Source organism: Haliaeetus albicilla, chromosome 28 (assembly GCF_947461875.1).
Source record: "Haliaeetus albicilla chromosome 28, bHalAlb1.1, whole genome shotgun sequence".
NCBI lineage: Eukaryota > Metazoa > Chordata > Aves > Accipitriformes > Accipitridae > Haliaeetus > Haliaeetus albicilla.
Genome location: NC_091510.1, coordinates 1,104,072 through 1,117,426, shown reverse-complemented (window position 1 = coordinate 1,117,426; position 13,355 = coordinate 1,104,072). Strand labels below are relative to the sequence as shown.

General features: G+C 41.6%; 1 protein-coding gene across 1 annotated transcript; it reads left to right on the top strand.

The window, feature by feature from the left end:
* Positions 1 to 12,881: 12,881 nt before the first annotated feature.
* Positions 12,882 to 13,355, top strand: LOC138682451 (histone H4). The gene has a single exon (XM_069773281.1). The coding sequence runs from the start codon at positions 12,921 to 12,923 to the stop codon at positions 13,230 to 13,232; it is 312 nt and encodes a 103-aa protein (XP_069629382.1). The 5' UTR covers positions 12,882 to 12,920; the 3' UTR covers positions 13,233 to 13,355.

Below are 13,355 nucleotides of genomic sequence, written 5' to 3'. Positions count from 1 at the left end.
ATCGCCCCAGCTTCTTCGGGGAGCGAAGAGAAGACGGTGGACTTTCATTCGGGGGAGTTTCTTGCTGTTGGGACCCCAGATGAGAGAGAAAAGATGTGTTTAACGCCGCGTTGTGAAGGCAGGGAGACCCCGGCAACGGCAAACTTTTGTTTTTCCTTCTAAATTAAAATAAAACCCGTAGATAAAAAGTCTCCCCCGTAACGCAGGCTTATTCTTTAGGGGCTTTTCTCCAGATTGGGAGAGAAACCGAGGGGGCAGCTTCGGTATTTTTGTCGTAAATTGATTTCAAAGAGAAGGAAGTAACACAATTTCATGGCTGAGCTTTGAATATGGATAAAGAATCGGCTCCCTTAACCATATCTTTAACTATTAAGGATACAGTATTTCTACAGAATTTCGAGTTTCGGGAAAATAAGAGACCTTCAGAGGAATATATATACTGTTGAAAAGTGTCTGGAACTTGTCAGGGCTCTGCATTTTTTGCGGAGTTCTCTAAGTGAACAGCAAGATTTTGATATTTTTACAAATAGCCTCTGTTTACAAAATGAAGCTGTCAATGCCTAGTTAATGCATATAAATTCCGGATAAACTGCTAGTTTAACGCTTTCTCGGTTACAGTAGTGTATACTATTATTCTTTAAGACATACGGAAGTCAGAAGCAGACTTAGAGGGTAAAAATGTCAATCACGTATAGATACACTAATATGTACAGTATGCTACTTAAACATTAATGGAGCCTGCTGAAGCCTTGATTCTCTCAAATAAATTAAATAATGTGGAAATTTGGCCTGCGTGAACAGAATGCTTCAGCTTCAATTTTACCAATAAATATTTGGACACAAGTTGTTGGGGTTTTTTTTCTTTTTTTTTCTTTTTTTTTCCCATAGGTTTCATAAAACCTGCCATTCTCTTCTTTAAAGGAAAACACTCGCCAATTTAGGTTTTCATCCAAACCCTCAGATATTTATTGAAATAATTTGCAGACAATCCTCATAAATCAGAATCAGCTTTAATTATTATGATCCCACTTAATTATTAAGCCTCACAAAGTGACAACAGAAATTAATTAAATTTTTAAGGACTGCTAGGAATAGTTTCGGATAATTTTTTATTAAATCAGAAGACAAAAGCCTGGACTGGCTTCTAATTAAAAAGCAGCCAGATTTCTTTTCCTTGATTGAAAAGAACAAATTAAGCCCAAACCTAATATTTTGCCCCATTGTACTTTGTAAAAACTTGTCATGCAAAACGCCAGTGGACTGTGTCAGCAAAGAAGCATCTCTTCTAGCACACATGAATTTGAGATTCTATAAGACAGGTAGTATGTTGCAAAAGGCCCTGGCATTTATTTTCATACATTAAATGGTGAAGACACAATTAAGTTATACTTAATAGTAAGTAGTTTTAGGTGAAATGAGATAGATTAAAATGGCAAGGATAAATGAAATACATTAGAATAACAAAAGTGAAAACAATGAACTGTCAGTTTTTCATATTCTCTTTTAGTTCTATTTTTATTTTGTTGTGTCTGTGTGTAGGCCAGCTAACAAATACTTTGAAGGAGAGGAAAGGAAAACCAGAGAAAGGGAAAAATTGGGCTTTTCAGTACTGCACAGTAAAAACCAGGGTGAAAAGCATACTGAAGTGGGCTGTGGAATCTGCCACGCTTCTCGTGAATGTGACGTCGGTCCCACATAAGCAACTAGACCAAATCCATGGCAGCCATAGAGTTTGACCGCTCAGGCTGGTAACTCAAATGAATAGGAGGAATATGTTCCTGACAGGTAAAAAGGTAGTTCCTTGTGGCAAGATAAGGGCATTATGCTTATTTTCCAGGTTAGGTGAATGGAGATGGGCATAAAGCAGAATCAGACCATAAGTGATACAAAAGACAGAGCTGGGAAGAGTTGTCAGCTCTCTGTAATGCACATTTTTCTGGGAATAAGGGCTGAAATAAGTTTAATGTGCCTTGATCTCTGTAGCTTTGACGATTTGGAGTTAGAGCTCTATGAGTCCGGTTTATTACACTCAAAACTGGTCAGGAAGCTGGGAGCAGCTGGAAGCAGCTGGGAGCAACTGGGAGTGGACAGTACGCACTGGTGCAGGAGTGCAGTTGTAGGCCCGGGGGGGGGAATCCTCTTCACCAGCTCCATCCCTCTCGTCCACACATCTGGGCAAGTTTCCCTTCAAGTTTGCTCTTTGTAAACCTGTTCTCAGTCCACCGGAGGAGGAGAGATTTCCTTCCCGTCCCCCCTAAACCGCTGCAGATCCGAGATACAGACGGGAGGTAGGAGTAGAGGGGCGAGGAGCCCCCCGAGCTCGCTCCCTACGCAGCTTGACCTCCATCCACAGCACGCAGGGGTTGCTGTCCCTGCGCTGTGACAAGTTTTAAAAGGACAAGATGGTCTCTGTTTTTGTAAGGAAAGCAGATGAAGAAGGTTGTTATCTGAGGATTTCGAAGAGCAGAATTTGGGACTTCTCCCACATTTAGTTCTGGATGTGTCCGTGTAAATCTGTGTGTCTTTTAAACAGTTCCCTGCTCCCTATTCTGAGCTGCACTTCTGAAGCTCTTTGCTTTTCCCTAGTAGTCTGAGACACTGGAAGACTTGGCAGCCGGCCTCCGGCATTTTGTGTCAGCATCCTTTGTTGTATCTATTCCTTAACCATCACACTGGCTCTGCTCTGCACAGAGAATTATTCCTGGCCTACTTCTGAGCAGTGACAATTTTCCTAGTCTTACCAACCATTTCTACAAAAGGCGATCTTTTTTTTAAAGAGAAAGGCTTTAGAGCTAGGAGGTGGTGTGAAAAGGGAAGGCTTTGCTAGGGTTATTCCGCTCCCTCTGGCTCCAGCAATGACATTTTCTAATTAATTGGATGAAATAAACTTGTCAGAAGCTTTGAACAATTTTCAGGTTTGCATTGCTGGAAATAGCTGTTAAATGCAACACTGGATCAAATAACAGTTCTCAGTTTTGAGAGACATCAATCACTATCTACCTTACAAATAGCATTGGTATTGCCCGGGGTGTTTTACAGATAAGAGAAAAAGACAAAGCAAAGCGAGCATCTCACCACATAACTTAGCAAATCAGTGGTAGAATATGGAACAGTTTTGCAACCTGACAGAGAACTTTTCTTCCTGCCAAGCAACATTACTTGAAAAAAAATTTTGAGAGTGAGCTGGTAATAAAAATTGTTTGCGGTTTCCGTGTGAAGAGACAAATATCTAATTATGATTCTTTTTATATTAAATTTCAATCAAACAGCAAAGATTGAAAGTTCTCCCGGTTTTCCTTTCCAAGCATCCTGTCCAAATGCAGGCTCTGTTTATCTCCTACTCAGGACCTCAAACCAATTTCTTATCCCTCCTTAAAATGCATATCTTACTTCCCCAAAGCAGAACCTTCTTTCCATGCATCATCACACGACATGCCCCAGCTTCCTTCCTTGCCTAGCAATATAGGTGCTACTGCAGATTACAGAAGATCCTACAAATTGCCAGTGTATTTTCCAATGCAAGGATCTTCAAAACAAAAATAGTTCACAGATAACACAAGAACTCACTCTGAAAACTGTATAGCAGAGAAAAGACTTGACTTTTTTCTTATCAAGACAGAAGCTCCACATGGAGGAGAAATAGATAGACATTAGACAAATAGAGGCAAATTAGACATTCAGACTGCAGGAAACAATCCAGATAAGATGATTAGCCAAATTTAGCTGAAAGCCTGCACTCATTTAGTTACAATTACTATTGTTAGCCTAGTGAAGACCCAGAGAAATTACAAACTTTTAATTGAAGCATGATATCTTCTTGACAAAGAATGATTTTGCAGACATTCAGGTATATCACTCTAAATATTAGTAATAAAAACACAATACCAAGGTCAAAAGACATTAGTCAAGTCTCTGGCATGCTGCAACTATATTGACAGCTGATTCAGCAATTGTAAAGTTTATATAGTAGGGAAGAGTCAAGAAGTCAAAGGGCAGTCAGTAGTAAAGAAGCCTGTATCCTTTTAGATACATACTTCAACTAAGCTAACAAAAATATACTGACAAGTATTTCAGTGTTAGGGCAATCAGACCTCCTAAAAAAAGGTATCTAACGAATACCTAATGCAGTAGGTCCTACCTCCATGCTCAAAGAAAGGTCAACTAGAGCACGGAGACACTACATCTTCTCTGGGCAGCCTGTTGCAAAAAATGATCCAGTCCTTTAATCATTTTGTGGCCCTTTGCTGGTCTCACTCCATTTATGTCCATGTCACTGTTGCACTGGGGAGCCCAGAACTGGACCCAGCACTCCAGATGGGTCTCACCAGTGCTAATTGGAGGGAAACTATCATTTCCCTCAGTACTGTTTTGCAAATACTACCTCTCCAGGATACTTTGTGAAACCTATGTGATTAACCCTGAATGGCACTCCTGCTGTTTTTTAAATTTTGGTAGTTAAATAAAGCTAGCTTCAAAAAACATTAACTCTCACACAGCCCTTAGTTTCAAGGATTGTCAAGACCAGTTTAGGCTACCCTGACTTGGCTCAGTGATGATGTTGTCCATGACTGTAGGACTTGTTAAGGCTAGTCAGAGTCTCAGCAAAACTGACACGCTAGAAAAAAAAAAAATCTACATTCATGTTGATTAAAAGGTAGGGAGAGGTGACTCTCCTGCCTGACATACCTGCTAAGTATTTGCCAACCAGCAAAAAAGAAGGGCTGTGCATTTTAATGAATCAGCCTCAAAATCTCCTTGTCTGTCCAGAAAATGACAGCTTAAAGCATCAAAATATTCCTTCCAGCTTCTGAAAGCCTTTGGATCAGAGATCCTCTTTTAATCAAATTTTACATCTCTCCATGCATCCCTGGGACTGAGAATTATCATTAGTAGTAATAGTAGTACTACACATAGGAATCCCAGTTATAAGCAGGATTCTGTTCTACTATGTTATGTAGACCAATTGACTTGGTATTATTTTCAGTTGAAGAAAAAGAGGAAGCGGGTAAATGTAGAAAGACAAAGAAATATAGGGACCTGCAAGCAAAAGCGAGGAAACGTAACCCTACCCGTAACCCTCACTGAGTGCCTGGAAAAAATTGAAATGTGATATCTGAACCTATGTTACATGCTGTCTATTCTTCCAGGTGCACAACAGTCAAATGACAATTCTTTTTTTGTGAGTCAGATTGCAAATACTGATTCATTCAGAGATAGAAATTGAAACTAGGCCATCAGTATAGAAAATCTACGTCCTACCCCTTCAGTGTCACTCAGGATGTATGTGTTAGTAGATGCCATTTCCTAAGCTATCAAAGGTACTTCTAGCCCTTCATGCTGAGTGAAGGGAAATAGGATGCTGGAAGCTTACCTGTGGGGATATGCAGTAGACCCAGCTGTGCGCCCAGCCTGCGCAGGCACACTGTTACTCTCAAGGTATCTGAAGAATATGGGCAAGAACTAAGCACATAATAAGGCATTCTGGGTTACAGATTTATGCATTGCTCAGGTTTACAGACTCAGCACACCCTGGGGAAGAAATAGCTCATTGATATCGAGTTGTACTAATTACCAGTTCAACCAACTTCAAGGAAGATATGAATAAACCCACGAATTTTTAGCACTCAAAACAGACATTGCTTTGTAAGACATAAGGGAAGAAATTAAAGCCGAGTTTAACTGGCTTGGTCCAAAATTAACTTTAGAAAGAGTCTCAGCAGAGGATGCAATGCTTCTGTAGAGCTGACTGATACACTGCAGATTTTCTCTCTGTTCCATTTTATTTCATTTTAGAAAAATATTAGAAGTGAAACTAATAATCAGGGAAACTTGGTCTAGCACACACACACCCCCACCCCCTGGGTAGAAAGTTATATTTAAATGTTTATGATTGTCAACTATGAAATTAAAATGCTGTGTCAAAGAGAGTTCTGCAGGGACCAATCCTAGGCCTGGTATAATTTTATTTATGATCTGAATTATAGCCTACAGGGCCTGTATAGAAGTGCTATGGGTACCAACAAGCAAAGAAATGCTAGAATGATGGAGGACAGTTTATGTATTGAAAGATGCCTGATAAATTGGAGACACTGTCTTCAAAAATGTGTAAGATACTTCACCTGGAAAGAAATATAGCAGTTTTATAAATATTGGACAGTAACAGTTGACTAGCACCTGAGTAGATCTGGATCTTCAGGTTATAGTTATAACTTGACAATGAATCAACAACAGTCGGTTACTAGGTGTTAGGAAAGGAACACAATGACAACATCTGCAAGACAGATGAACAAGATCTTCCTCTGTAGTCAGGAATGGTATAGTCTCACTTGGAGTTTTAGGCCTAGTTTTTAGTACTGAACTTCAGGTACTGAGAAGTGAACAATAAGAGAATACATGGAAGGTGCAACAGTACTTAGCAGAGAGGTCTAGGAACTATTCCATAATGGAAAGGCACATATTGTTGGAGTTCCCTGACTCAGATTGAAGGCTGAAAAACCGAAGTTTCTTCTCAAACACTTAAAGCATGAAGAGGAAGGAAGTCATCTTTCCTCAGTGTACATTCTAGGAAGTACAGGAACTAATGTTCTTTGCTGCAGCAAGTTAGCAGCAAGGAAATAATTTCTAATATGGAGTAGAAAATTTTACTTGGGAAGATAGCAGGGTCTCCAAGAATCAGTGAGACTAAGCAACTATCAGAAATAAAATAGGTTTTGTTGACTCTTCGTGATGGGTGGAGGGCAACAAAAATGACTGATGTCTAATTACTAGTAATTATCACAGAACTATAGATTAGAGAGTATCTGTGTAGGCAAGGGAGGAGTGCTGGATGCAATACACTTTGCATTTAGTAATATTTTTGGAACCATCTTCCATAGCATTCTCATTTGGGATCTGAGGGAGTACGGGCAGGATCAGCAGGCTGTTAGATGTTTGAAAATTGTCTGTAGCACAGGGTCAAAGGGCTATAGTTAACAACTTAGTGTCTGGGGGCAACCAGTAAAGAAAAGAATGCCTCTGGGCCGAATACTTGATATCATTTGGTGTTTTCTGGAATGACCTGGATGATAGGAGAGAAGGTAGCCTTAGCATGTGTGGATGGTATTAGATTAAAAGAGTAGACAGAGTCAAAAGTAAGACACTCAGTTAAAAGGAACTTTAATAAACTTGAGGTATGGGCCAAAAGAAATCTTGCACAATTTGTCAAAGAGAAGTGCAAAGTTCTGCATCTGAAGCAGAATAGCTACTTGCATTGGCACAGGCTGGGAAACGACTGGTCTGACCTGGACAGGGCCCGGGCGTTGCGGTGGCTTTCTCAACTGCTGCATCCTTAAAGGCAAGCCTGCTGCTGCGTCCAGAGCCTTAGCATAAATAAAACCCTGTAAGCAGCTGGGGTTTCCAACCGAAGTATTTGGTTTTCTAACCAAGTATTACTGTAACAAAGACAAAGCACAGCAGTAGTGTCTGGAGACACCGACACAACGCACGTCACCATTTTCCAGACTTGGCTTCCTCCAGAAACACACAGTCTAAGACAAAATTCAATACATTCCTACAGGGATACCCACAGTAGATTCATTACTTGGAAAACTATGCCCCAGAGAGGCTGTTTGGGCAGGGCAGTACTTCAGCTGCTGTTAAGTGCTTACAACTCCGCAAGAGTTGGCCGAGTTCAACAGCAAAACTTACTGCCCAGTAAGCTTACCGCAGGAGCCCAGGCAAGGAGAGGAGCTGATCAGTCTCAGATGTGCAAGAAAGACTGTGCTTACTATGCTTTCATGATACATCTTTCTAGCTTAATCAACGGTCAATGAATCAGGAGACTTGCACTGCTTCAAATGCCAGTTTAGAAAGCGGAGTAAGGATTTAAGAGAAGCAGTCAAGCATCAGCTGGGGTTGCCAAGTAGCTGGTTTGCTGTTTGCCATCCCTTATTCGAATGCAGGAGCCGATTTGCATGGTGTGCTATAGAGCTCTGAGCTCCATGGGCCACTCTGGTCCTGGGAAACCACCTGGAGCACTTGTTGGAGAAGTCCTTTGGTGTCTTCCTGGGGGAAGCCTAGAGCCAAGGGAGGAAAACATAGGCAAAAGGATGCCCCTGCCCCCAGTTGCAGGTTATTGAACCTGTCCCTTCCTTCCCATGTCCTAAACCAGCTTCACATGAGGAACTGGTTATCGTACTGTCTTCCCAACACCCCAGCCTGGAGTTCCTCCAGCCTTTCTTTGTAGACCTATTCAGCTGTACCAGCTCTTCAGTGAGCCTGCACGACTGCAGCTTGTGCATAAGGTAGACTGAGACACACCACACTCTCTACTCCAAAGGCATGCTAGGCTGGCCCTGAACAGCTGTCCTGACAGCTGGTACCTTGTTGTGTGAGAGAAACACCCCAGAAAGTGTATTTTTGTGATTCTAACAAACAGCTTTGCTTTGAAAGGAACCCTGAAACATCTGGCCTGGTAGGGAGGAGGTGTGAGTGGTGGCAGGACCATGTGAGTGCCTCGGTGTCAGTGCCTGCCAAGTACAACATTCCTTCGGAAGTGCGTGTGCAGTGTCCCTTCCTGTGATCCGCTGTTGGAGACTAATCCTGTGACATTGTTTTCCATGAGGAAACTGCATTCAGCTCCTGCTGGTTTGCAGAGCAACACAGCAGTGACTCAGACAACATGTACTTGCCCGCTGCTGGCATGGGGCAGGGGAAGCGAGATGATTTCTGGAAGATTTTACCCCTGTGTGGATCATCTTCTGATCTGTAAGAAGCCACTCTCTGTGCAAGGCAAACTGCATCCTCAAAGGTCAGCCCGGGCTGCTGACAGAGGTCTTTTCTTGATTTATCAGTCCCTGTGTAATTTCTGGACTTGGCAGCTAGAATAAGGTTGGAAACAGTCCAAACCAGGGCTGCAGCGCAACCTTTTGTATCTCTGACTGAGGGGGAGCCTTTAAATAAAAAGATGAGAATGGGGCTCTCCACCTCTGACTGTCTCATCTGGTGGAGAAGGGGGAGGGGAGAGATGAAATTAGTTATCAAAGTACCAATCATTAAACTAAATTCATGATCACAGTCCCCCCAGATCTCTTGGCATACCTATCAAATAGATGGGTATGATCCACACACTGGGAAGCTGATAGCTGTAACATTTCAATATTTAAACATTAGGTGACATTGTTTGCTAGCTTTACTTAAGCAGCATAAACCAATTCTGCAACTACGCTACTTCCAGGAGGTTCCTTCCAAGTGGCAAATCCACACATGCAAACATTGACTTGGGCCTCAGCCTCAAGATAAAAGTTTTCTGTGCTTAAAATATTTCTTACCAAAATCACATGGGCTGCTCAATCTCAGTAAGCACAGCTTTGTAGCATGGCTTACATGCTGAACTGAAGATAGGGTAAGTGGGCATGCGTATACAGAGAATGAGGACCACCGGGGTAGATTTAGAAGCCTGAAGCATGCCAAAGAAGTCAGATCTTGTGCAGTTTACAGTTTTACCCACGTGTAGAGACAGGTCCCAGCTGACCACATCTCTGTACTGTCAGAGTTCAATACTCTCCGACCAGGTTCTTTTAGATATTACGCATGAGGAGAGTTTAATGTTTAATATCAAATATCCTTGTTGAGCATATTTGGCATTACATGGGATTTTGATTTAGCGAAGTGAGAAATCGCATCACAAGCATAATATAGCATTTGCAATATACAGCTGAATCACAGCGCAAACACGATTCTCTTTACTGGTTTCTGTATGCTTATCGTCACAATGCTGGGCCTCCCCAGTCACTGGGAAGGAATATGCTGGTTGAAACTATCTCAAGCCCATTGCTCTTTTCAAACTTTGATTTGTTGTCCAGTTTTTATATTTTGTGTTGGGCTGAGCCACATATACACTGCTCCCCTGTCACGCTGGTCTGGCTTGCTCAGGAGGACGTTATTCTTTGTTAGTTGTCTGAGGGAACCCGATGATTCACTGGTGCAGCTGTCTTACCTAAAACCATGGTAACCCTCCAGTGTCCCTGGTGTTGAGATAAGTGCAGTTTTCTTTACTGTACATTATTCCCCAAGCTCATTGCTTTTTGCCCTTCTCTTCTGAGCTCTCCTCCACTGTGGGGATGTGCTGGTCTGTCAAAACTGCCCAGGTTTTCAGTACAAGGGAACAGTTTGTTTCTTTCCCCCAGATAGTCCAGATGAGATCTACAATGTTTTCAGCATGGCAGATCACAGGAGCATGATAATAGCGCAAAGAAGGGGTCTGTGCAATGTGTCTCATTCACAAAGGACAGATTGCAATTCCATTTTTCCTTTGAAAGTGGCAGAGAATATTTTGAGTAGGGAAAGAAGCACCAGCTGCCAATGAGTGGAAAGCACAAGGAATATGAAAACCTGTCCAATACTCATACAAAATTCAAAACTACTAATTTGAAAAATATTAATACCTTTCCAGAAGTTTATTCACATATATTCTTACAATATAGTGTCTGACAGTAATTTTTTGCCCAATATTGATCTAAAACTTGAAGCCTGAAGTTCTATGAGCATTTAATGAGTTATGTTTTTTAAGTCAGTACTAAATTAATTTAAATTAATAATTTAATAATTTAATAACCCTGAGGTTATCAGTACAGGCACAATACCCTACAGGACCCCTATCTTATTGTGCTAGACTTTAAACACATATGAAAAACTATCAAATTAATTACCTAGAGGATGCAAAACCAGAATATAAGCAAGGTAGCTGAAAACTTACAAATGGAAACCAAAAGCTGAGTGTAAAAATCATGAGTATAGACAGCATGTATTCTCAGTGCACTAGAGGCTTAGCCATTTGCCTCTATCTCGCAGAATTAAATCTGGCTTGATTCCATCTTGTTGTGAATTTGTGTTTAATCTACACATGTGCTAAAAGAACAACATTTTAAGTGGTCTTGCTTTAGCACTGTCACTAGTAAGTATGGGCAGGGGTTGGGGAGCAGAAAGGGAGGGGTATTGAAATCTGGTGTTCTGCCGCTAGTGAGGCACTAGTAAGTGAAGAAAAGAAAGTAATAATTAAAAAAAACCCCCAAAACTATTCTGGAATCCTTCTTTAGGCTAGTTACAGCAGAAAAGGCTTGAGTTTGTTTACTGTTTTGTGACCTGTTAGTTCTGTATAAACAAGAACTGTAGCAAGCATGATACATTTTTTAAGCGCCAGTATCATACTCGGCTCACTTGTTCACTCCTCACAGGAAGAGAAAGGAGTTATGCTTAGGACTAGAAAAAATCTAAGGAGACTCCCCATTACACCTATGCATTCCTCTGCACCTCTGCAGCAGGAAGCACAGTTGCTACAGCCGAGGTAAAAGCTGTGAATGCCTCTGCCAGGGGAACAATAGTAACTGATTAGAAGAGTTCAGTGATGGTTACTTCATATTAGAAGAAGGGAAAAGCGAAGGTCATTCCCATGTTTCTTAATATACTCCTTTTCTGAAGTGATGCAGACTACTTAGGGAGAAGAAAATTTTCATCTAAATCGTATTTGTCATCACCTTCTGAAAAAAAAAACACAACTCCCCCTCTCCCCCCAAACACTGACACTGAAAAAGACATAGATTTGATATTGACCATGAAAACATCTAGGGACAGTATTAGAAACAATAGTCGAGATGAGAGGATAACGAGCTCCTCTTTTAAGCTTTTAATATGACCGTAGAGAGCAAAACAGTCCTTTGATTTTATGATGGAATGGAATTCCATCATTATTAAATAGACTGAGGGAAGATACTCCTTCCCAGTTTAGTACCACAATAGAGAAAAACTACTTAGCATATGTTCTAACATGGCACAGTTTAAAAGAGTATGTAGAAATTATGTTTCCATTTCCTACATAAAAGGACAGAAGAAAATAAAATTATAACACCCCCACCTTTTTTTTCCCCAGAAAAAAAAAAAGAAACCAATCTTTATGTGTTAGTCCAGTAGTTATTCCAGCTCAGGATGTTCTTATAAGGTGACATTTGTAACATCCTTAGACAAGGATTGCTCCTTACTTTCATAAATACCAGTTCAGAATCTTGTCTGTATCCACTAGAGATTTGGACCCATAAAACAACAGATAAAGATTGAAAAGCTTGATCTGCAGGACAAAAGAAAGGTGATTTTCTTGCTAAATAATGTAGCAGAAATTTAAATCTACAGTTATACTAAAGCATATTTTGTAAAAACTAAGGAAAAATCCCCACAGCAGTAACTCCAATGGAGCAAAATTAAGAAAAGTCACAATCTAATATAAAGGTAATAATATAAAAGAGATTCTATTCCACCTACTGGTTAATATGTGCTTACATCAAAAATTGGTTATGTAATTATGGGAAGAGAGAATCAATCTTCCCATTTCTTAAATGGGACATGGAAAGCAAAATACAAACCAAATATATTAGAAAGCCTGACAGCACAGATATTGTGGAAAATTCCCTAAAGCCAGTAAGAGATTTCAAAATATTAACAATCCTGAAAGTTTATAGAACTTTGAATACAAATAGAGCAAAGCAGTTAGTGAAAACTAGCATGAAAATAATGAGAATTTACAGTAATTCAAAGACACCTCGGTCATTTCAAGAAAATGCAATACAGACACATATGCACAGCAAATGGGTTTATACAAATCCAAGGAGGAGGAAAAAACCTTTCCAGTTGTTACGAACATGTACGACGTTGGGATTTATTTTTTGGGGGGGGGGGGAGGTTAATGTTTTGTTTACTTCGCAGACCCTACAGCACTGTTTAGCAGGTAACGGCAGGCGATGCTCCATCCCGCTGTGACGGAGGCAGAAAGAACTGGCGGGAACCCCGCCCTCGTCGCTGCAGTCCCCAACCAGGTCGGCTCCCACCGCATAAAAGCCGCCGCACCGCCCCGCTCCGGTCATACTCCTTCTTCGGGGCTGAGCGACGGCAGCATGTCCGGCAGAGGCAAGGGCGGGAAGGGGCTCGGCAAGGGGGGCGCCAAGCGCCACCGCAAGGTGCTGCGCGACAACATCCAGGGCATCACCAAGCCGGCCATCCGGCGCCTGGCTCGGCGCGGCGGCGTGAAGCGCATCTCGGGGCTCATCTACGAGGAGACGCGCGGCGTGCTGAAGGTCTTCCTGGAGAACGTGATCCGCGACGCCGTCACCTACACCGAGCACGCCAAGAGGAAGACGGTCACGGCCATGGACGTGGTCTACGCCCTCAAGCGCCAGGGACGCACCCTCTACGGCTTCGGCGGCTGAACGCCTCTTCGCTCCCCGACCGATCACCTCGAGAACCCAAAGGCTCTTTTCAGAGCCACCCACTTAATCTGGAAAAGAGTTGTATTGCTTCAAAGCTGGTAAACGGAAAATGAATTTCTATAA